At 35.0% G+C, this 26,263-nt stretch overlaps 1 protein-coding gene across 7 annotated transcripts in view; it reads left to right on the forward strand.

Moving 5' to 3' along the window:
- Nucleotides 1–24,270, forward strand: part of Eip74EF (Ecdysone-induced protein E74) — a 308,952-nt gene extending 284,682 nt beyond the window's left edge. For all 7 annotated transcript variants that reach the window (XM_065343708.1, XM_065343706.1, XM_065343711.1 and 4 more), the window contains 5 exons: nt 3,004–3,153; nt 6,663–6,926; nt 17,065–17,388; nt 20,918–21,110; nt 21,234–24,270. In XM_065343708.1, coding sequence (XP_065199780.1) covers nt 3,004–3,153; nt 6,663–6,926; nt 17,065–17,388; nt 20,918–21,110; nt 21,234–21,351 — 1,049 coding nt within the window. In that variant the 3' untranslated portion in view covers nt 21,352–24,270. The remainder of the gene's footprint in view (nt 1–3,003; nt 3,154–6,662; nt 6,927–17,064; nt 17,389–20,917; nt 21,111–21,233) is intronic.
- The last annotated feature ends 1,993 nt before the right edge of the window (nt 24,271–26,263 follow it).

The raw sequence follows: 26,263 nt of genomic DNA on the forward strand, positions 1-26,263 counted from the left end.
CGCTAATTCCTACACTCGAGATAATATTTTTCGGTAGATTTCGTTTTGTCAAGGTTTAATCAGTGCGAAAAACGTAAGCGAAAAAATAAATCGTTATCTGAAAGTGGAAATTACTTAATAAAAAAGTAAAAGAGCAAACATAGTATCGCCTCATTTGGTTTCGCGATTACTTTTCCATTAAAAAAAATCGCCTTTCGACTTCGAGATAGCGAATTCTACACGGAAGCCGCGATACGAATAAAAATAACTTATAGTAAAATACTGTAACAAGATCGTGGTATTCGGTATTACCGCGTATTATCTGCAGCAAAACTGATTTTCGTGTGTTCAAAAAAAAAAGATAATCATAGTATTTGAGAAAATAATAGACTATAGGTAGGTAAGTATTCTTTTCGAGATGTGAGAGTGAAACAAGAATAGGAGGCGAGGGAAACTTTGATTAATTTCGTAGCATTCTAAATATGTACTAAGACAAATTCATTACGTTATCACGTGCGATGGACGGCTACTCTCGGTCCACCATCCACACACATAGACATGGTAATCAATTGGTGTCAATAAGTACATAGAAGGCGGTATATTACCGAACACATTAGTGTTGTTTCTGCTGCCATCAAGATGGATCGCGTAGGTCTACATCTCTGGGGTACCCTCGCTCGATCCTCGAAGAACTCCATTTTAATATTTAAAAGTTACACCGAGTCCGGCGTGTGCACGTTCGTCTTCTTACCTCTTTGTACATTACAATAATGTAGATATGTATTAAACAAGAAGGAAACACCGTAAACTGGTTTTTTTCCATCGTGTATACGAAAAGGTGCGTTAATACGGTTTCATTTTTATTCTTACTCGAGCACTTCTGAAAAAAAAAGGAAAAATTACACATCATTAATCAAATATTTGACGAGAAAGAGTTAGGGAGCATTTAAATTTGGTAGACAACCGGTCATCGGACGTCAGGGTGAATCGTTGTTTCGTCTTTCGTTGTCGTATTACCTAAATTTCCTTGAATTATTCGTCTTCAGATGTATGGGGTTCCTTTTTTTTGTGTGTAAGTAATTATAGATGACTGACAGGGTCAGGGTTATGGGGAGGAAGAGGGGTAAATTACTTTGCTAGGGGTATTTTTTGGGATAATTTGAACGGATATTTTTAAAAATATCTTGATAGTGTTGAGTTTTGAGTATTTTGATCTTAAATTTTCATTTTTTTTTCTGATTTTCAATTTAATCGGAATCTATGTTCTTGAAAGATTTCAAAAATTGAATAAATTTTTTTTGTAATGTAAACGCGCCATACCGATTTTTTTTGTAATGTCAATGTGCCAAAACTCATGCAAATTATCACAAATTCTAATGTCAATGGTTTTGCGTCAAAATTTAATTTTTTTTAATTTTTTGAGGTAGTCTGAGGGAGTTGATCGTCCTCTTTTAACCAAATAGGCAATCAGAGAGCTCAAATCAGGTCACTGGACAGCAGGATGAATATTTCTGGTAAATCTTTCTTTAAAAAGGGGATGTTTTAATTCTGACTTAATTAATGTAAATCACCAGGTCAGGGTTATAAAGAGTAATCAATTAGTCGAGTGAGTATATGATTCTTTGAAATTGAAAACAACTCATTCGTCAGTATTATTATAGGAAGAAGTGGTATAAAAACACACCTATTCTACGTCGGTTTATTAGGCGAATTGCTTACACATATGTTACGCACTCATCGAATGTTTTCGGATGATACGTCTACGTAGGTATTTGTTTTACTTATCGGATCAACATCTTTATGATAAGAGCGAGAGTGAAATTAGTTGACGTGTTTACATCAGCGCAGGAAATTAGTTACTTTTGCGTCGAAACGAAAAGCCTATATGGCTCTTTACCCCCTCTATTCCAGAGCAGCACTTTGCGCAATACCTGCTCGTAATTAGTTTGTTTTTTTTTCGATTTTTACTACGTTACATTTCCCATTCCTTCTTCTTCATCGTAAATATAATCATCGAACAAAATATACGTTAACTTGTAGTATAGGTATAGTTAATCGCCTCGTTCACGTAGATGTGTTTTTTTAAAAATAAATCATACGTCATGTCTTTTCTCTCCCCAGCTCATATAAGTCATACTGTCCAGTTTATAAGACTCGATGGTGGTATTACAAAAGAGTATACGCGATTCGGTGGTACAGCGTGACTAATGACGCGGTAGTGTCAATTGACGTCCGGTAAATACACGAGTACGCTGGCTCGAATGATGGACAGAATGTTTGCGGCATTCTCAATTCTCACGGAAGGGGTTAAAAATCTCAGTCGTTTGTGGGGACTGGACGTTGGCTATTTCCATTGTTAATCTTGTATACACATTTGCTGATAAAGGATCCCTGCATCTTGACCGGATCGGGCATCTTGTCGTGTTGATTAATAGGCTAATACGGTATGATATACGGCTTCGAGGAGTAGAATAGAGAACCTGTGTTAGTATCGTCTCTTTTTCTTCGCGTATCATCTGCGATATAGCACATCTGAATATAATTGTAGACGATGCTGAATAATTCTGCAAGTTTAGACTCGATCGTTGTATGTAGTCGCCGGTGAAGAAAGCATCCGATGGCAGATGTTTACTCGGGATGAATTCTTCGAATTGGCTATTGTGTATGTGTGTATCGAACGGGTTATCTTGTTGATATGATCATTGGCGAGATTCTGATTGTAAAAAGTGCTAACTTAATCTGAATTTTGTGGATTGGACCAATGACCATGGATGTCATTTTTACTAAATAGCTCAATCTGGAAATTGTGACGATTTGAAGGAAGAAATTAAAAAATTCTTCTTCCTTTTTCTGGTATGTCCAATGCGAACGTTAGGTTGCTGATAATGTTTAAATAAGACGAATTTAATTATCTATAAAATATTTACGCGTATGTTTTAATTAATAATTGATAATTAATATTAAAATATTCAGGATATATTCGCTATGTATATATTTCGTTTTGTTTTGTTTGCCCGTTTAAAGGCTCATTACCTCCAAGTCCTGCTGACTCAGGTGTCTCAGACGTTGACAGCAGTAGTAGCGGTCATGGATCAAACGACGAATTACGTGCTAGATTACAACCGCCTCTACACATTCATCCTCATCACCATCACCCGCATCATCACCATCAAGGTAAGTACAGTTTCTGTAAAATAAAGAATAGGTTTTCAAATAGTCCCAAGCGAGTAATTCATCATTCCTGCGAACGAATCATATACAGGAAACGATTCACGAATGATGTCTCATTATCTCCTAGGATCAGATTGAATGTTCTGGTTGATCGATTGATTCGAAATTTCAAATTTAAAAATGCCTCGAGTGTCTATCAAATTTTAAAAGTCCAAAAATAATCAACCGATGACCCATTGAAATTCCCACCAAAAAAAGTATACCTTCGTGTAACTCTCTCTCGTTCACGAAAGAAAACGAAACCTCGAAAAAGGGAAACGACAATTCGTCTGCGAATCACGACCCGATGAGTAAAGATTAGTTGGTGGGTGGTCAACCCATCATTTCTACCCTTAATGTTATTTCTTATTTCTGCACCATTTTCCTGGACATCGTATAGTGAATGGCCTTTGTCACAGTGCGAAAATGAACTCTGTTAATTATACCGAACGCGACATGCGACTGGGTCTCAAACAAGGGTAGGTCTAGGGCCCTTTTTCTTTGCGAAAATATTATCTTAGAAATTGAAAGTTTTTTCTTCTTCTTCGCGTTTCTCACTTATGCGCACAATAGAGATACCGAACGAGCAACCGGTTGACAAACTAATTGAATTTGTTTCGCTACCTACTGGTCGAGGCTTTTTATGTGTTTTTTTCCTCTTTCCGCACTCTCGCGGGAAGACTTAATTGTCTGTGTGTCTATGTGTAGTGTCAACGCGAAAATCGCAATTTATTTATCTGTATATTTTTTACCATACCAACAACCAGCGAACGAACGAAGGATTAATGACGTGAAAAATAGAGAAGCACTGTGAAGGGTTCTCGACGCGGTACGACTCTCTACGGTAGTTGCGTTTACGGGTTAATGGATTTTTTCTAAAGGTGGAATTATGCGAGTAGAGAATGCTCGGAATTTCGCAAATTACATTTGCTTTGAACATCTTCTTCTCCTTTACTTGCTCTTCGCTCTGTGAGTAGTCGTCTCGTGTACTGCACTATAGCTATAGGTATAGGCTCGCGTTTCGTGATTAAGTTGTTGTTGTTGATGTTGTTGTGGTGGTAACAGGAATGTATTTTTTTCCATCTTTCTTCAGGGTGGGATAGGATAGAAGAGGTATTACGGTAGAGATTATGTACTGTGTGTATGGTCGTCTCTGGTGTACGGTGTATGCTTAATTAACGCGAAATGTGGCGCAGCGTGTGTGTTGAAGTGGTTTCGATATGTTGGAGGTAGATGCAGTGCATTTGCGGAGTGAAAGGCTCGTGGATAAGTAGATTGATTTGCGAGCAGAAGTCAGAAGGTAAAGGGTTGAAAGTTGGGTTCGAAAATCCGTATTACGATTACGATTTTGATGTTCAATAATCAATAATCGATCGATACTTATAATTGGCCCTTTCTTTGGATGAGAATGGATCTTCAGATGGCCCATTAGAAACTCAATGTCCACATAGATCTGATCGATAACCGACTTTCAATCGATATTGGATCGATCATGATCGACAATCAATCTAAAAAATCGATTACCAATTCACTAGTAGAAATCGAGTATTTTTTGAACATCTGGAAAAATTTTCAGTATTCAAAATTTCAATAAATTATCGATATTCAATCGACTTTAAATCGATAATCGATTAATCAAAATCGATAATCGATCGATTAAAATCGATAGTTGATGAACTTTGAACATTTATATTGTGGACATCTGATGAAATTTTTCACTTTTTCAGTATTTGGAATTTCAACGAATGATCGATGTTCAATCGACTTGTAAATCGATAGTCGATTCATCAAAATCGATAATTGATCAACTTTATCATTTTTTATTTTTTGGACATTAATTTGACAAAATTTTTCAGTATTCAGAATTTTAATAAATTATCGATATTTAATCGATTTTAAATCGATAGTAGATTTATCAAAATCGATAATTGATCAACTTTGAACATATCGATTTTTTATCGACTTAAAATCGATAATCAATATGTTAAAATTGATTTTTTTTAGTAGGTATACAACTGAATTATTCGGTTTTTAAGATTTCAGTACATAATCGGTTATCAATCGACTTGAAAACGACAATCGATTGACTCAAAATCGAACTAGTCTCTGAATCTAATCATTCAGTTATGATTATAAAACGGTGAATCAATTTTGGCAATCAATTCCATCATTCGATCATCGATATTTTTAATCGATCCATCAGTTAACAAAAAGCCAAATTTCCGAAGCACTGATCGATTAGTGGCCAAATTACGAATAATTCTGTCCAAAATCTTCGTAGGTATTGAGAATGAAAAATCAATCAGTTTGTGATTCTTCGTGGTAAAAAACGAATGTCATTTTACGATTTGTTCGTATATTCTTTTCATTATCAATTTTGCGAAGAAACAATTATTAATCAATTTATTAAAATACCTAATTAATTAACGAGACGATATTATGATTGATGATTATGTTTTACCTTGAATAATGATTTTTTTTTCTCGTTCTCAAAGTTGATAAAATAAAGTAAGGTAATAATAATTGCTCCATAAAGATTATAAATTTAGCTCGCGAGAATATTTTATTTAAAAAAAAAAGGGGTATTAATAATGCAAAAATCATTCGAGTAATTTATTTCGCTTTCAATGTATAAAATAAACGCGACTTTTAGCACCAATTTCCGATAAAATTTGACTCGATTTACTCCGGTGGCTATTTCCATAAAACGATTATAATTTTAAAATCACTTTCAATTACTCGAATGCGTCGTTTAAGTATACAAACTCGAACGATGACTATAAAGAAACAATACGAGTATTTACGCCAGTATCGTATTACAACTGATCGTGGTCGTTTGTCGGATCCGCCTGCGCTTGTCTTTGAGCCAGAAGACGATTCCAAAAAATACCGCGCCGTTGACAAAATTAATATTTATCTATTTTATGCGCATTTTGCTAACGTAACAGAATTGATTTATCCGGTCGGACGCGAGCAGTCCGCACAAAACACATGTACAGGATTTATTGGCGCTTAATTATTCGCAAACGGTTTTCGCGCAGCAGCCTGTTCCAAGTAATCGTCTTCATTAGTGGTTCTCAGGATACGCCGACTACGAGTATTCGTCGATTAACAACTTCTATCCAAACGACATGTGGTTTCAGATGAGAATGGGAACCGCTAAAGAGGCGAAATAATATTCGCAGAAGTTGATAGGAAGAAGAGGTAGAGGAGGAAGAGGTCATTTTTCGGATATCTTAATTGAATTTTAGCCAATTAGGGTACACAATTGAAAGGAATTGGCGTTTTTATTGGATTGGATTACTCGACGAATGAAATCGAAAGTTTACTCTCAGGGTGGTTCAAATTTAGGATGATCTTTTTAATGTGCCATATTAGGGCCCTTGATCGATACTAGATCGGTTTACGATGAATTTAATTCAATTTTTTTTGTCTTTCCGAGTAGCTTTATTAACGTTGTGATTTTTTTTCAGGTGTCAGTTCGTCCTCACCATGCAACGGTAGCCGACGAAGTCCCGAATCGTCGACGAATTTGGGTCACCTGTCTCCTGCCGCGGCGGCTGCCGCAGTCGCCGGTTATAATACCGCCAATCCTTCCGGCAACCATTTTCTAAGTCACTACTACAGCAACCAATACTCCTCGTCCAATTCAACGAGCACGAATACGGCCACATCTACGACCAGTCCGCCGTCAGCACTTAGACCTCATCATCCCTTCTATTCGAATAGAAATAACCGTAAGTAGCATTACACGTGCGTTTTTATTACACTCTAACCCTGCCCTGCTCTGCCCCTCCTGTCCTGCTGCGCCTGATTATACGTGGCGAACGTGTTAAAGGCCGAATGGTTGCAGATCCTGGAGCCGTAAATACGCTTCTTGCCAAGTTTCGAAATTTTTGCTCGGTTTCTCGACCGGATCCAGGGTAGGAAGTTGACGAGGGAATTAATTGAACGATTGATTCGTAATTTTTTTTTGTGTTGAAAAGAATCGAAACTATTCGAGTGTTTTCAACTGGATACTTTCCTTTAAGATCTGTAGCTACAGATACGTATCTCGTCGAATGTATTACAAAGCAACAAAATATGTACATTTTTACTCCTCGCACCTCGATACCTTATGCATCGTCGTCGTACGTAATGGTCGAGATAGTTGGCGCGAGCGCGGAAGTGCGTTACCTTTATGTACGAAGAAGAACGACGACGACCACGACGATGGAAGAGGAGCACGACGAAGACGAAGACGAAGAGAGAGAGAGCACAGAGCGCACAGCTCGGTATAAATGTAAATGTATAAATAATCGTCCGATGTGGCGGACGTGCCAGAGGTGGCGGAACGACCAGAAAGAGTAAAAACGAGATACCGTGTAAAGAGTTAAAGAAAGAGAGAAGTCGAACCGAACAGAACAGATATTAAAACATGACGCACTTTGGTACATTTTCAAGGTTAAGATGTCTTCCTGCCATTTCCTGGTCATTGGCTCGCTGGGTTTCTAATGTCTGGCCCCTCGTTCCCTTCTGACTTGCTCGCTTTGCCCGTACTTGCCCCATTTCAAGGTTATTCGGTTTACAATTTCTGGTTTTTCTTTCCTGTATTCGGTTGTTCGTCTCTCTTTTTTCTACATATAAATGTATATATTTTTTCCGATATTTGTGTGAAAGTGTGTGTGTGTGTATCGAGATGGACCAGGCGAAAGGTAGAGGTGCACAGGTAAAGGTATAGGTACTACAGGTATATAACATATACACACAGAGGTACCTACAAGTACACGTAACTTTTAAAGAAACGACTCTGCAGAGAGATGCGGTCGTCGTCGTCGTCGTCTTCGTCGCGAGTGTATAAGTATATCTCTAATGCCGGTTTTTTTTCTTCTTCTTTCTTACAGTACCATACCTTGTCTGTTTTATGGTTTATGTGTGCTGTAGGTTGTACGAGTACATAGGTAGAGTACTGAGCATGCTCATGTGAATACCATCATCCATAAGTACGCGAAGGAAATTTTTAGTTTGGCTGGATTCTATTTTACATTGTGGGTACTTTGAATGGTAGGGTGAAAGGTACGTATGGTAGAGAGGGAGTAGAAGAACGAGGAGTCTTACACGTGTTTTCTGAAAGTACTCGAAAAAATAGCTTGAAATTTTCGTACAATCTTAGCATTTTTGTAGAATTAACTGAGTCTGAAACTAAAAAACAAAAATTCGTGTTATTTTCAGAACCTTCATTTTATTTTCTACCCCCCTCCCCCCTCTACAGCTCTCCTCAAATTTGCATGAAAAATTTGTTAAGTACTGAATTTGGAAATAATAATATTTGAAAACTGAAAATCGAGAAGATTAACTGAAACTGAAAACCCAAAAGAGGCCAACTTTTTTACTCTTCATTTAAAAACTAGAACTAATATCAAAAAATGGATTGTCATTCTCATATGGAAAGTATTGAACCTGAAGTTGGCTCCACCCTTACCCCCTCTTCCTCATCTCCTTCAAGTTTTTGCTCGAAAACTGAAGTGAAATTCAAAATTCGTGTTGGAAAATGAAAATTTGAAGCTGAACTTGAAAATACGAGTAATTACAAGTTGGAAATTTGTGAAAAGTCAAAAGAAACGTGAGATGAACAATTTCTATGCTTGGGGGTTTTCATTTTGGGGTGTCCACCAGGTCGCCAAAGTTAGAAAAGTGGAGAGAAATGTCGCGAAAGTCGAGAAAAATGTCGCGAAAGTGGAGAAAAAGATCGCGAAAGTAATTTTTTTTCAAGAAGTAAAGCTAAAATTGGGAGTACTTACCTATAATTTTTGAAAACTAAACGTAGAATAATCTGAATGTATGTAAATTTGGTTCTAGAATAATTGAACACTGCAACCAATATTTCCGTTTTATTTGATTTTTTTTTTCAATGGATTTCTGTCAGTTGTCAGATAATTTCAATTTTGAAAGTGAAAATGACAAATTTAATGAATGGAGACGTACCTACAATATTTTCATTGAAAAATGTGTTTCCTCTCAAAATTCGGAAACTGCAGAAATTTTAACAATTTAAAAAGCTTTGCAAAAAATTTTTTCTTCAACGTTTTGAAACTGAAGTATTTTAAATTTCAGTAAATCTGAAGCTGAAAATCAAAACTACGAATAATAAGTAATGTTTCTTTAATATTGAAACTAAAATTGAAAATAAAAAATAAAGATTAGGTAACCTACTTATTTTGTACATAAATTGAAAATTTGCAGTAAAAATTTAATTTTGAGCAAAAATACTGAATTTTAAAATAATTTACAAATCGAAGGTGATGCGTACCTATCCTAAAATTAAACATGAAATTGACATGCTCATTAACTCTTCTACCGCCCCCCCCCCTAAATGGAACTGGTAAAATATGCTTAAAAAATTGAACTAGGAACTCTTCAATTTTTTGTGGTGCAAAATGCCAACAAAATTGAACTGGTAATTTTTTCAAATTTTCCAGATGCAATTTTCCAATTTTCGAGCCTGAAAATAAATTTCATGAATTTCTCAAGAGAGTGCGCTGCTTCTTGCTCCCCTCTCCATCTTTCGTTCGGCCAGTTCCTAATTTCGAATATTCGAACTGAGTTAACCTTGGTCTTTTCGATTGGCTCCTTTTGAAAAATAATACTTCACCTTGTTTTTCACTTCTTTATAACGTAGAGACAAAATTTCACATCACCTCTTAAATCGTTCACCAATCTTTCACAAGTTGAAATTTTCATTTAAAAATGCTCGTATAGAAAACCACATATAGGCAGATACTAGGATTACATAGTCATACAGGTACTCAGTTGGTTAATGAGAAAGCTCTTCTATTAAAGAGTTAGTAAAATGATCCACTCGACGTCGGGTTGGGTTGCCGGTTCGTTCGCAGCAAATAGCGGAGACGACCTCGCATATAAAATTTCTCTTCACTTTGGATTTAATAGGGTTGAAAATTTTGAGGAATTTGTAACGAAAGCCGCATTAATAAAACGTTGCTGGGTATTTTGAGGGTGAAAATGAACCAAAAAGGTATCTAGCGACTAGCGAGCAGAGTGAGTGAAAGAGGGTAGGCATCCAGCTAACGATTTTCTCTTGTACCGAAACCATTAGGTAAATGGTGAAAATTTTTTCTCCGTGTTCTCGAAGCAGACGCTATGGGAGCTTTATCCGACGCTTATATGGGTCTTGTGCGCGAGCGAGTTATTAAAATTTACGTCTCGGAGTAGGTATACGACGACGGACGTGTATACTAATTAAATTATACCAGGGGTTGAAATTTATTCGTAGGGTGAAGGTTTACTACACTAGGTATAGGACAGATATAGGCACTCTGATGTCTGGAAATTTGTGCGGTGAAATTTGAAATTTTACGTTAGTGCGATGAGCATATATGAGAGCCTACATATACATAGTACGAGTATACCCTGGGGGCAGGGTGATTTTCACTTCATTAGCGAAGACGAAACGAAAGAGACACGGTTGTCGTCGACGACGATGAGGTTCATCTTTAATAATTTATACACATTGTCGAATAAGAAAAGTCGATTTTTTTTCACCTTTTTAACACGTACCAGGACTCATTTGACTAACTCTTTTGATCGTTAAAACCGGGTTGAGTGAGCGGAGCGCGATTTAACAGCTTTTGTTCATCGTTTAGTTGTTGATATAATAACCAGTTTCAAGGTTTTTAAATATGTGTGCGTACATGCGGTACGTTAATTCCTCTACCTTATAGGTAGAGGTATACCTTACGGTGTGTAGGTACTGCAGTGTAGTGTATGTAAGTTGAAAATTACATTTGTGTATCTTCCGCGCATTGTGTACATACACATGCAGTAAAAAAAAGGTAGTATATAAGGAAACCGGTATATAAAGCAGTTGGCCCACCTGTACTACTATGAATAATCTTTTCGTCCTCTTTACCTCACCTTGCACCCTTTGATCGGTACTGGGGGTACCCCTTGTCCCAAGAACGGTGTTTCTTATTTTGTCTTCCCCTGGTTCCACTGTCTTTAAGTCTTATTACCACATTTTCTTGATTCTTGTTGTCAACCGTTTGAAATTTATAGTTCCTCCCGCACGTTTTTTACTCCAACTTCCAGTTTGCAGTCGCCCTATATACATAATACGAGTCGTTTCCATCGTATGTATACCTATCGGTGTAATAATTAAATTAGATTTTTTTTTATTCGCCATTGCTTACATCATAAATTGTCTTATATATAAATGTAGGTACCTGAATGAGTTACATAATAATGTGCAAAATCCTGGCTGATATGCATGTGGTTTTTTTTTGCCAATGAGAAAGGAGGAGTCATACGATGGCTGTGTTTTTCTGCTGCGACGATGATATTTCAGCACCGAATCGAGTTTTTAATAAAAAAATTTTCGCTGCGTCGAGTTCGCCAAAGGATATTTCTTAATGAGATTCGTTAATGGTTCACGTTTGTTTAGTGTTCCTACGTATACTTTTACCAGAGTAACATTGTCATTTAGAATTTCGCCGCCGCTGTCGTTTTTTTCCTCTTGCTTTTTTTTCTAGACTTATTCAATAGCGAAGTCTCTTTCTGTTTTTGCCTTTACTTCGTTCTTTTTTTCTCTCGCACAAACGTGCGATTTTAAAATTAATGAATGTCTGAGATTCGCCGCCACCTTCCACCTTTTCTTTCTGTTGTATGATTCGAGGGTAGGTATATTTCCTCGCGTAGTCAAGTGCTAGAATATTCATTTCGTTTTTCAGAGGGTTTCGTTTCTGCAGTCGAGCCAGAGACTCTGTAGTGTGAATTTCAAGTTGCTCGCGAAGGTGTAGGTGGCAGATATAATTATACGTCTTATGTTTTATTTATGAAATGGTTTTTTTTTTTTTTTGGAAAGCGAGATGTTTGAAAAAATATGAGAAATTGGATTTGAAATAGTTTAGGTTGATTTATTCGAACCGTTGAATTGATTTGTAAGAATTGTTCAATTTTTCAATCAACCAAAATAACTGAAACCATAACTATTATTTTGGGTCACTCAAGTGCCTACTGAAAACAAAAAGTCAGAATAGTCGCGAAAAAGTCGCTATTTTGAAAATAGATTGCAAAATGCGGAGAAAAAAGTCGCGAAAGTCGAGAAAAAGATCGCGAATGTCGAGGAAAAGATCGCGAAATTTGAGGAAAAGATCGCGAAAGTCGAGGAAAAAATCGCGAAAGTCGAGGAAAAGATCGCGAAATTTGAGAAAAAAATCGACAAAAAAGTTGCTGAAAATCGTCCCAATTTCAATTTTTTCATAATTATTTCTTTAGTTTCGTACATTTTTTTATGTCATTGAAAGTTGGTCAAAAACTCCCTTAAAAAAAAGTGTGAACTTTATTGGGAAAACAGTTTTTTTTTTCGTTGAAAAATGGGGTGGATGGGTAACTACCGAAAAAAAAAGTTGTGAAAAAAGGTCGCGAAAAGTCGCAAAAGATTCTAGTCCAATGGGCAATTTTATTCGTTTCCCATTTCAAGATAAACTTTTCATTCAATTGTCACCCAATCTTTCGTATTACTTTTAGAGCAATTTTCCTCCAATTTAAAATCAAATTCAGACGAAAAAAAAATTCCGAAATAAATCGACGCTAATTGACACTCGGCTTTAAAAAATTGAAAAATTTGTTCCGTGTAACCTTGAATGCACGATACTCATTTCAAGTCGAGTTATCAGTTGGAAATTTGACTGTTTGATTTAAAGTCGAGGAGTACAAGTACAAAGAAGTGTCAGGGTGGTAAAGCGAGGTGGGGTGTATTTAACTGCGGCTGTCAAAGCAATCGATTATCTCTACCGGCATTATAGGGCTTGAGGAAAATTTCGAATCATCGTAGTACTCGTAAATTTTCTCGTACTTGAAATTTACTCGATGCGGACACGCCCTTTGCGAATTTTCACGCGGCTGACGAATGATGGGAGCGCGAATTTATTTTTATAATCGTTCGTTATATGTAGTTGTGGAAGATGAAGAGTGGGAGAGGTACTCGTACGTTGATTTTTTTCCTCTTCTTCCTCTTCGTTATTCTTTTCTTCTTTGGGATTTTCATTTCCTCTCATCTCTCTTCCACGATGTATGTACGAGTACGTACATATCTCGAGTATGTAGGCATTAGGCAGAGAGGTAAATAGGTATTATATATGGGAGTGAAGTGCGGAGATGATAAACGTGTATGTATACTATACGATGCAAGTGTAAGTGTACCAATGTGTGAGTGTATGTGTATGCATTGAAAATCGCGAATCGCGATTCTCTCTTATCGTTATCTTTATTGGCACTTTGTGTGTTGCCTGACGCCTCCCTTGCCCCCTATGGCATGCTGCCTCACTATGGTGCGCCTGCTAATATATGGTAACTATGTACATAGTACATACGTACGTCAAGTTCGCTGTTCTTCCTTCTTTTTGAACTTGAAATTTTTGCAGAATTTGTGGCCTTGGTCGTGGCGCGGCGCGTTTAATGATAATTAACCGATTCGAGTATTGCGGGCAGTATAACCTTGCGATAACTTTTGCACAACCGAAAATTTTTTCCCATTATGTTCGCGCACACGTCTTCGCAGATGGCACGAAGGAGAGAGTGAGAGTGGAACATGTGTGTAGTGTGTACGATGATGATGATGAAATTGGGAGGAAAATTTTTCAGCGAGATTTTTTTCACGATGGGTGATGGGGGAGGGGGTGAGAGCGGTAGGCTTATCGACTTTCGCAAATACTTGTTTGCTCTCGGGAGTGTTTGTTATCAAAAAAAAAAAAAGGTGATTAGATTTGGGTTCTTAATTTTTTTCTTAGAGTTGTTGTTTCGTTTTTGACGATGATCAAGTTTTCTTTTCAGTGCACGGTGTTGTCCAGGTGAGGGGCGAAGGCGACGACGCGAGATAACGAAAGGCGAACAGCCTCCGGTGATCTTCATATAACCTTTTTTTTTCTTTTCCTCTTTTTTTTTCATTAGTATGTTTCTCGTTAAAACGCAGTAGATATTTGTGTCGAAAAATTAGGCGCGTGCGAATGTGCTTTGCTTTGTATGCAAATACACGTAGGAAGCGGTAGAGGTCAAAAGCTCGATGAGCTTTCCGTATACATGGAATACTACACGCGCGTTTCGAAAAAAAAAGGGGGAATAGGTCTATGATCGGCGGATTATTTTTTTCCACGGTTGATGTAGGAGGCTGCAAATTGCAAAAATATTAAATTGGTTTGTGAAAACTCGAACTTCCATCTCCTATACATACCATTGATTGACTAAACAATAGAGATGTTGAAAATGATGGTGGTTTTAATTTTTAATGAAAATTTCAATTAAGAAAATGTCAAAGGCCTATCTCGTTGAATTTTTGAGGTAGGCAACATCGCTATCATTTATTTGTATTATACAAAAAAGAAAGAAAGTATCAAAATCCGACGTTTTTGAGCGTTAAAAACTTGAAATGGCCATTTTATTGAATTTTTTCATTACTATTTGGACTGTGCTAAGTCAAATCTGGCCCTACAGCATGATTAAAATTTTTGAGATACCTAATAATTACTTCAGTTGGTGGTAATTACTCTCATTCTTTTCTTTTTTTTGAAGTAGGAGAAGTACATATTTGAAAAACATTTATCACGATAAGGTATGATAACAAATATCTGATCATCAAAACTCTCATAGTACAGGTCATTTCCTGTAAATTGGGCAATAAACATTGCAGGCCACTGAGATGTTCTAAACAGCTCAGTTCTCAGGTCCAATGAGCAGGGATGCTGATGATCAGTCTTGATCGACCAGACCTAAAAACCCGACCAATGACCATGGCCGGGTCCAAAAATTCCTGCAGAACAGAGTGGACCGGACCTGACCCCTCTGAAATAAATTTACATCAATATTAACTGAACAGATGACCCTCTTCAGATAAAATACCAAAAACAGATCTAGACTAAAGACCTTTCTAAAAAATCGGGCCAATGATTTCAGTTTGGACCCCAGTTATGTCCAATTTGTCAAATTTTTAATGCCAGTTTAGATGCCATATCGACTTCTCTAAGCTATAGCACCTTGAATATTCCATATAGAAAAAAGTTGCATATAACTAAATGCCTTCCTCTTTATGAAGTCTTGATGAGTACATCAAGTTTTATTCAATACATATTTTGCCTATCTTGCATTTTGAAGGCAATATCAATGTTTGAAGTATCAATTACTGTGACTTGAGCTTGAGTGTAATTACAATTTCAATAAGCTATATCACCTTAAATATGCTATATAGGCAAAATGTCAAATGTGTTCCTCTCAGTAGCCAAAGCTTTAAAGTAAGTTCTGCACATATTTTGCCTATTTCGCATTTCAAAGGCAATACTTTGTTTTCAACGGTCTTCGATAGCACCCCGCAGACATTTTGGACACGTTATCGATTCCCAATCATTCTTTAAATTGATAAATAACCAGTGCCAAGTTTGTCTGCAGGATTAGGTAGGTACTAGGTATATTTAGCACGTGAAAAGGAGTAAAATAAGACGACCCACAATGCATATGTGGTATTTACTCTTGAAGCACGAGTTTACTGACTCTACGCTGAGTGATTAGAATAGTGCTAAAGAAGGGCTTCTATAAACGGAAGAGGCTCGGTGCCAAGTTCAAAGTCGCATATTGTCGTCGGTGCGGAATGCTATTTAGGCGCGAATTGTTCCTATCGGAATGTTTGGAAACGATTTATTCTTAGTCCTGTGTGGAGTGGTCGCGCTATAACCTAGGATAATGTGTTTTATTTTGCGTATACGTACGAATTCGATTGCTCCGAATTCGAGTTATTTTATTTTTTCAAACCCGAGCATTTTTATTCTATTTTCGGTGTTGTATGAGTATATAGTGCGAGTGAGTGAATTCGGGCGATAGCGATAGTTATGCCAAATGGTGAGCTATGCGAGTTATGCGACGATTATACAAGTAGTAGTGGTCTCGATAGCCGATGCGAACGTTATTACAGTAAATTGCCAGAATAAATATGTAGGTAAAAGTTGCGGATGGGAGGTGTAGCGGATTGATTTTCGAATTAGCTTGAGTGCCTTGAACGTGTGTTAATTTTAAGCTAGAGAGTAGGGAAACTAGTATGTAAGTGAAGAAAAAAAAATCGAGCATTACACGTGCACTCGATAAAATAATAAACGACCTAAACGGAAGCTCGTCTAATAAATATTTTAACAGCAGCGTTCGAGATTGCGTAATATTTACATAATAAGGAGGAATTAAGATAGAGAGAGAAAAGAGTGATTTTTTTTCTTCGATTCACCGAATTACCTAAATGGCAACGTTGCTTGGAAAGAAAAATACAGTATTATGGAATATATAGCGTTATAAAAAACTATATGTATGTATTAGGTACTTACGTTGTAGAAAAGAGGAAATATATAAGAAAATGCGCCAGAAGCGAAGAAATTTTCTCATGGTCGTGTGTTTGTGTATCTTTATAATGTACATACGTTTAGTATATAGCGAAGTAAAAAAAAAAGGGATCCTCCTGCGCACGTTGCCGGTTGCCGTGTATAAATTTTTCGCCAGACGTGGAGTAGTGAGGTGAGAGGGTGGTAAAGAAATTGCGTTGGCATTTCGGCTTCGGCGTTGTAATGTTCCCTTCATTTTAATGGTGGCGTTTCGGCCTCTGACCGACTTCAAGGTCGCTATGTTACTCTCTTGTCACTTCTTGGCGAACGTGGTATCTGCAACCTTCCGCCGGCCCGAACCCTTCTCCCATCTGGACTCATTTAACGCTCGTTTTCTTTGCTTTTCCTCTTCTGCTTACTTTTTTTTTTCTTTTTGCACGATATTTTCGCGCATCTTTTCACTCGACGCGATGAAAAATATTAATGGACGATTTTTTTTGCTTCTTGTTTGTCTGTTTTCACGATATAGTACCAGAAGCGTATACTAATGGATATATGCCTCCGCCGCTAAGTCAACATGCAGCCATGGCAACCAATGGCTCGATCACTCACGGCTACGGCAATCCGTTCATAATGCCGAGTGGCCCGTCACCTACTCATCAAACCGCGATGCGGACTTCCTCTATACCAACTTCTGTGATACAGGCTGCAGCAGCGGCTACTTCCAGCTCACCTCACGATGATCTATACCTGTTGGATCTCGGCTTTCAGCAACGAGTCAAGAAGAAATTGAAGCGCGTTAAATCCGAAGGAGGCGCACCTTGTACCGGACCTAAGCGCAAGAGTCGCGAAGGTAGTTGAAAATTTTCTAATCTTATAGTGTACAATAAGTTAGTCTTAATGTCATGGGTGCAGACAATAGTCTCGGAATTGGGATAAAAGATGACAGAATTGGCGTAGAATACCTATAACTTTGAGGAAGGCGGTTGAGGTCTTATGATGTGCACAACTTACTGCTGTGTGAGTGTGTGTCGGGTTGCAGATTTCTGAGAGGTTTTTATTGTATTTTCTGAAAAGTAATAATTACTTGTAATGTGTGGGGCCGTGGGCGGGGGGCTGGAGAAGTGATTCAGAAGCCTGTAGCTTTCAGTTTAGATGATCAAAAAAGTCATGCTTCCAATTTTGTGGTTTGAAATGTCGTGTTTTCTATCTATACTCTCAAAAAGTCCAATGAGTCATGTTCCAGATGGAAATATTTGAAAAGTTATGCTGAAGTCATGTTTTCAGCTTGAGCCTCAAAATAATATCTTGTTTTCATCTTGAAGTTCAAAAAGTCATGTTTTTACTTTAGAGATTTGAAAAGTTATGATTAAGTCTCATTTTCAGCATTGAGGCTTTGAAAAGTCATGTTTTCAATTTTTAGAATTGAAAAAAAAAAGTGAAAACATGATAAAATTGAGTTTTCAACTTGAGGCTCAAAAAGTCATGTTTTCACTTTAGAGGCTTAAAAAGTCATGATGAAGTCACGTTTTCAGCTTGAGCCTCAAAATAATATCTTGTTTTCATTTTGAAGTTCAAAAAGTCATTTTTTAACTTTAGAGCCTTGAAAAGTCATGTTTTCAATTTTTAGAATTGAAAAAAAAGTAAAAACACGATAAAATTGAGTTTTCAACTTGAGGCTCAAAAAGTCATGCTTTCACTTTAGAGGCTTGAAAAAACATGATAAAGTCTTGTTTTTGGCATTGATGCTCTAAACAGCCATGTTTTCAATTTTGAGGCTTGAAAAGTCATAATCATAATCAACTCATCTTACTAGATCAAGTTCAAAAAGTCATGTTTTGATTTTGATGCTTAAAAGTCAAATGATTTACATGTCATGCTCAAGTTTTGTTTTTTATCAATTTTGATACTCAAATCAAAAGCTCCAATGAGCAATGTTTTAGCTCAAATGTCATTAAAAAAGTCTGGGTAAAGTCATGTTTTCAACACAGCAGCTCGTCATGAGTTGTGTTTCATTCAGCTCAAAAGTCACACCAAACCGTCTTTTACAAACGGAATGTTTTCACTTTTGTGATTCGAAGGATTGCAAAAGTCACATTTTAGCTCAACTTGTAGACTCAGAAAGTCAGGCCGCAGCTCAAAAGGTCTGATAAGTCATGTTTCAACTTGAGGCTCAAAAAAGTATTGTTATCAACTCAAAAATTTCTGAAAGCCGTGTTTTTGATTTTTATGCTTGAAAAGTCCAATAAGTTCGAGTCATTCTCAAGTCTTGTTTTCAGCTCAGATGGTCAAAAAGTTGTATTTTGTATTCAGAAGGTCCAATGAGCCATATTTTAGCTCAAAAGTCGTACAAAGTCTCGATAAAGTCATGTTTTCAACACAGTAGCTCGAAAAGTTGTGTTTCGAGTTATTTTGTTTGCGAAGTTTTGAGTCGTGTTTTTGTTGAAAAATCTTGAAAGTCACATTAAAGTCTTGTTTTCCTTTCTATATGATTCGAAGAGCCTTTACAAGTAATTTTTCAGTTCTTATGATTCAAAGTGTTGCGTTTTAGCTTATAGATTCAAAAAGTCATATTTCAGCTCAAATTCAGCGGGAAACTTGAAAGGTTTAATGAGACATGTTTCAGCAGAAATTATGTGAAAAGTCATGTTTGAGGCTTAAAAAAGTAACGTTTTCAGTTTTGAAGTTTGAAAAACGGTCGAGTTTTGTTTTCAGCTCAAGAGCCTCTAAAAGTCATGTTTTCAATTTTGGTGCTTAAAAAGTCAAAAGGAGTCATGTTTTAGCTTGAATAAGTCGTGTTTTCTACAGGGTGGCTCAAAAAATTGTGTTTCCAATTGTTCTATTGTGAATTCGTGCTTTCTACAGGGTGGCTCGAAAAGTTGTGTTTCCAAAGTCATGAGTTGTGTTTCAGCTCAAAAGACATGAGAACTCACGTTGAAGTCTTGTTTTTCTCTCAATGATTTTTCTGAACATTCTTATTTCGCTTATGAGGTCCAAAGTATTGCGAAGTCAACTCTTGAGCTTGTACACTAAAAAAAATAGGATTAGGATTAATTTTTATTTTTGAATAAAATGGGTAGATAAAGACGTATATATTTTACATGGAATAAATTTTTACTAGCTCAAAAGCTTCAAGTGAAAGAAAAGAGAAACTTGTTCATTTTTTATTTAAAGTATGGAAAGTTTCGGTCTTGAATCGACCAATTTCTGGCCTTTTTGATCAATTAAGCTCACCACAGATTTCATATTCCTCAAAATTGAACTCCAAACTAAAAGAGCTAGAATAAGATCGAAGTTAGGACCATTTCAGCGTACTCTACATTCGCATAACTGCTGTAAAAAGCGAAAGTATCTTTTCCTCGTCTCGTCTGCGAGCGCACAGCTTCAAAAAAATATCGCAGATCCCCATAAAGACGTTATGGCGCGGCGGATGCGAATAATAATAACACGTGTACACGATAATACTTGTAAAAATTTCAAGTTCACCCGCGCTCGCTGTTCTCTAAATTTTCCCACATGTCTCGTCCGTTTTACTCTCGTCGTATCGTACGCTTAAGTTATTGCGTGGTTTTACATTTCGCGTTTTCTTTTCGGTTTTCTCGCTCGTAGCACAGCACGCCCATTCTTTCAATTTTTCTCCAACATGAGAATGAAATTTTCGACTCACGTTGTTGAATAGTCAAGCTAAACGTGATTAATATCTGAGTTTCGTTTCATGTGAGCTGAAAAAAAATAATAATGATACGAGGAGTGAATTCAATAACCTATCAGGAAGAAAAAATTGTATTTTTTTGACATAATAGGAAGAAATGACTCAATGAGTCGAGCGAGACACCTACATAATTATTCAACGAGCTGTGGCATTCGATGGAGCAAAATTCAAAAACAAAATGGTGGGCGTTATGTCTGAAAAAAAGCTCATTCGTAGTCAAAAAATTGAAAATGCTTTTCGTGTATTTTTCACCATCATCGAGGGACTCTGAAAATTTCATGAAATTGAAATTTCAATTCAACTCGAGTGACTGACGCGAGCTTTTGTAGAAAATTTGTTAATTCAAACGGATACTTCTTTGGCTCGTCAATTTGCATTACTCGATGTAGCCAGGAAAATTAGTACGTTTTTAATTGGTACGTGCTAAACTTAGTGCTTTGCGAGTTCGACGAATGTGCAGTAATTTTAAATATATAGTCGTAGGATGTTGAATATTTATTCGGTATCATCGTTTAAATTCGTGGTTTAGAAGATTGGTTGTTTTTTCTGCATCTCTTATGCCCTTTCTCCGAGCACCTAATATTACATTTAGAGTACAATAATTAGAAAAATCAATCATTTTATCAACGAACGTAAACTAATTTTTTGTTTTTTTTTTCTTCTTGAACAGGATCAACGACATACCTATGGGAATTCTTACTGAAACTTTTACAAGACAGAGATTATTGTCCAAGGTACATTAAATGGACGAACCGAGAAAAAGGAGTGTTCAAATTAGTCGATTCAAAAGCTGTCTCTAGGCTTTGGGGTTTACATAAAAATAAACCGGATATGAATTACGAAACGATGGGGCGCGCGCTAAGGTGAGTTTAGAGTACACGCAGTTTATAAAATTATGCAACATGCGAATCCATTTACCTGTATATGGATTATCTCGTATTACGTACGTACGAATTACTCAACATCGATGTTATTTCTGCCCACAGATACTATTACCAACGTGGTATCCTGGCTAAAGTAGACGGCCAAAGATTAGTCTACCAATTCGTCGATGTACCAAAGGATATAGTCGAAATTGACTGCTCGGGCACCGGCACAGTTTAAATTACCAAATAACCCCGAAAGACGACGAGGTTTAAAAAAACCGAAGAAAAATAGAGTGAAATTGTAGGCTCGATCGGTGGGCATCACCCCCGATACGAATGTTATGTTACGAATTGCCCGTGTTATTGTGTAAATTTTTTTTTTATTTTATCAAACAAGATCTCTGTCTTAAAGTCAGTTTATTTGCGTTTGCTTTATGTTGTTTTGCTCCTTATTTTTTTTTTGTTCTATCCTTTTGTTTTTATTTCTTTCCTTTTTCTCTCTATCTCTCTCTCTCTCTGTTTTGGTAATTCTTTTAAACTTTTTTTTTTTGTACATATTCATACGTAATTTTAAGCTGCAATTCGCGCTATTTTTTTCAATTACAACAAAGATTTTTTTTGAATGATTAACGTACGCGTATAAATTAATTTTTAATTTTTTTTTCTAGTTTTAAGATTTTTTTGTTCTTTTCTACTACATGGTTACCTTTATATAATATGTATTTAAGTTATAGTGGAAGTAAGTTGGGGGGTGTGTTAATGAAGAAAACATTCGATTTAGACTTATCTGTCACGTCCTTTTCCCTTTTCATTTTTTTTTCTCTTCTTCGTTGTTTTTATTACATAACGTAAAAATATTATACGGCGTTTTCACGGCTTTTTTATAATTTTTTATATGTTTTTTTTACGTGTAATTTTTTTTTCTTTCTCTTTCACGACGATGACGGAATTATATGGCTGATTCCTCGCGAGGGTGTTTGCGTATAGAAATAGGAATTTTCAAAGGATTTTCTTCCTTCGTAAAGTATATCTAGGCTTTTTGTACGTTCCTTTTCATTAGATTTATTTATTAAAAAAATATTTTCGTTACGAAATTCTCGTCGATCAAAAAATCAAAAATAAAAGATTCGAAGGTTGTATTGCAAATTCGAATTTACTTACGGTTTGTGTTTTGAGAGGGAGTTAGTCGTTTCGAGATGACTTTCATAATACTTAAAAAGTTGCGAAATAATTTAATATTCGATGGAATCGTATGAAAAGCTCGTAAATTTTTTTGTTCTCAAGATGGCTGGAATCCGTCTTGAGTGTTTTTATTTTCTCAGCGTAAATTTCCGGCGTTTAAATCGCTTCCGGTGACCTCGAATGAATTTTTTTCATGTACAAATTAAAATTTTACGACAAAGTTATATTTTTCCAATATTGTTACCATGAAAAGATATTTACAATTATTTTTTCATTTTTTTTTTTTTTTAGTTTAGTACCCTAGAGTAATATTTTAATGTATATACCTAAATGTTCCGTTTTTTTCGAATTTTTTTTTCATAGTAAAATTTAAAAAATTTTAGTAGTTTTTGGGCCTTATTTCGTTGTGTTACGTAGTTGCCGATTCAGTTTTTCATTAGGAATTATTTATGTACGTGTGTGTGTGTAATTTTTTTAAAAAAATAATCGTTTAATTAGAAAAATAACTGTCGCGTGAAATTTTTAAATAATTTACTCGTTTTATTACGGAAAAAAATTTCGATATTAAAAAAAGAAGATATAAAGCTCGATGTGAAAATTATTACCGTTTTATGATAAGAATTTATTTTAGAAAAATTTTGCCAAATTTTCAAAACGGATTAATGTTTTATCGAGCCAAAATTTTGATTTTTTTTTTGGTATTTGAAGATTAAAAGCGAACGATAATGTTACGAGTAAAGCTAACCTGAATTTATATCGATGTAAAAAATTACCTCGAATGAAATTTTCTCGTCGATACGCCAATGCACAAGAGATTTTTTTACCACTTTTATTTGTTTGGTTGTTTTTTTTTTTTCGTTTTTTTTCTACTTTACTCTTGTCATTTTTACTTACGACGAGTTCCTTTCAATACTGCGAAGTACGAAAGCGGTCGTGTCAATAGAGTGGTGATAGTACAAAAAAAGAAATATTCGTGCTGTGTCGGAAGTGCCTTAGAAGGTTTCTTTTAAATTATTATTGAGGTGATATAGATGTCTGAGACATGTGATATTGAACCTTGATATATTTTTAAAAAAAATTAGTATCTCGGAGAAAAAAACTTAGCGGAAATTGATTATGTACCTAGTAAAATATTGTACGAAGTATGAAAATTTTTATTATTGTTGTAACAGTTTAATTTTTATTTTTGTTTTCGCTTTGGATGAAAAAAAAACCCTGATCATAATAGAGAATTACTTATTCGATGTACCGTAGTACAAAAAAATACACATTCCAATTCAATTATTATTAAATAATAATTTTATAATGAATTTTTGTACCTTTGTGTTAACCCGGAAAAAACTCCTCGAATAACGAATAGTTTTTTCAATTTTTTTTTTCGGTGGTTTTTATTCGCTTCTGGTCTATTTGTATGTACCTATAATTTTATTTAGAAAAATTCTAGTGTTGTTTTTAATCTTACCATTGAGATGTTTGAAAATACGGAAATGATGGAGTGATTTTTTTTTAAAAAAAGAAAAAAACTTTGTACGCTCAAAAACGAATTTTTTTTACAACGAAATTTATATTTATTTAATTTTTTCACGAAGAAAAATCCAAATAGTTAACGTTGAAAAAGTCCGATAGGAAAATGATTGAAGATGGTTTTATTTTAGTTGAGAATTTAGAAAGTTGTTGTGAAATTGTTGTTATGTTGTATTTGGAAAATCAAAATCGATCGTTTCTTATTAGACTGAAATTTTTAGGGGGTTTTGGAATGTTGTGAGGGATTGGAGCTCGTACTTACCAATTTTTTTGGCCGTTTAAATTTCATTGATTGATGAATTACGATTTAAAAAACGAGGAATAATGCTAAAACAATGAACTCTCACAATGTAAATATTATTAAGTCTATATAAGGAGAATTTCTAGCTTAAGTATCGTTTGTATTGAAATTGTGTATATTTTTCAAATTATATGTCAACTGTTACAAATCGGACTGTGTTTTTATTTACTCTGTTTTGAGTATTTTATTTATACATACAAGAGAGCGAGTTGTATGGAACATGGTTGAAATTTCTTTCAACTGAAAAAAAATCACTGGATATTGCCAAAAAGGGATGTCAATAAACATTGTCAAAATTCTGACAAAATTGTAAGTACATACATATGGAACATCGTTGAATTGAGAGCTGGCTTTGAAAACGTATTTATTTTGATATCACCCAGGATGAGAAATGAGAAAATAAGTTTAAGGATTGTGAGTAAGTTAATACAAAATTGCTGTGAAAAATGTCAAAAAAATATTTTTTCTCTTACTAATGTCGAAGTGCATTATCAATTTCCTGATTGAAAAGACAAATAATTTTTTTTATGCCAAATCACAGAAAAAATGTCAAAAAAATATGTTTTTTAATGTCGAAATTCTTCATCAATTTCTTGATTGAAAAGACAAATAAAATTTTTTTTCATGTCAAATTACAGAAAAAATTTACCAAAAAAAATGAATTTTTAAACTAAATTTTGGCATAATAATTACCTACATTTGAAAATTTAAAAAAAGAATCCTATGCGCTTCATCTAAAAATGTTGCAAAAATTCATGAATTTTTTACTAAGGTACTTTCTTATGATGGCTACGATTGAAAAACGTTTAATTACATTTTGAATTTTCGACGAGTGATTATTATTCGGATATGTGATGAAATGATGAGTTGAAATGAATTTTTAAAACATTTCTAGAAATGTGACATTACTGACATTGGAATTTTCGTAAATTTTTTCTGTATTTTGGCAAGAAAAAAATTTATTTGTTTTTTTAATCAAAAGCATTTTCACGCATTTTGGCATTTGGTATAGAAAAAATTTTTTTTTTTAATTCTCTACAGCAGTTTTGTATTTACTCAAAAATTTAAAAAAAAATTATTTCCTCGAAAATATCAAAAAACATCAACAAAAAAGGGATATTTTTGAACATTTTTTGATTTTTTTCAGAATTTTCAATCCATTTTTTCACACTTTTAATTACAAGTCTTTAAACTAATTTTTTCACATCATTAAAACAACACTGATTTTGGCACCATGAGTAATATATTTACTCATGGTGCCAAAATCAGATGTTCTGCAGAACTGCAGGTTCAAATTTTCGGCCAAAAATAAAATATTCATATTAAATATTCTTTTGAGCCTTTTTTTGAAGAATACCTTTCAAAAAAGTGTCAAGTGACTTATCAAAATAGGTTGAAATTTCAAAAGGAATCCAAGTAGGTACGAGTATTTTGACAAAAGAAATTTTTTGTTTTGAATTTTCGTTACCTATCTTGCAAGATCCAAATATTTCGGATAAAATGTTTTTGAGTCTTTTTAAAAAAGTTTTGAGTCCAGAATTTTTGATATTACTAGGTAAAAAAAGCGTCATAATTTAAAATTTTTGCAAAAATCAGAAATTTCCATCAGGACTTTATTTTGTGCATTTGTAAAGGATTTTAAACTGAAAATTGGGCCATGTTGTTTGGGATTTTTAAAAACAGTGTCATACGACTATCAAAATAGGTTGAAATTTTGCAAGGAAACTAAAATATTTCGATGAAAATGATTTTTTAAGCATTTTTGAACAACTTGAAGCTTAAAATTTGGTTTTGATTTTCAGAATTTTTTAAAATAAAAATCATATCACTTATCAATTTATCAAAATAGGCTAAAAGTTTTGCGAGAAATTCAAATATTTTGATAAAAATATTTTTAGAGAATTTTGAGCTCAAAATTGGAGATGTCCTGCAAAACTGGTTCAAAGTTCGGCCAAAAATAAAATATTTCTATCAAAACTTTTTTTGAAGAATTTTTAGAGCAAAATTTGGTAATGATTTTTGAAAAAGTTATCTTAGGAGTAGGACTTATCAAAATAAATTAGAATTTTGCAAGAAAATGAAATATTTCGACGAAAATTGTTTGGTCAGTTTTGAAGAATTTCAAGCCCAAAATTTGGTAATA

The sequence above is a fragment of the Planococcus citri genome, chromosome 1 (assembly GCF_950023065.1).
Source record: "Planococcus citri chromosome 1, ihPlaCitr1.1, whole genome shotgun sequence".
Taxonomy (NCBI): Eukaryota; Metazoa; Arthropoda; class Insecta; order Hemiptera; family Pseudococcidae; genus Planococcus; species Planococcus citri.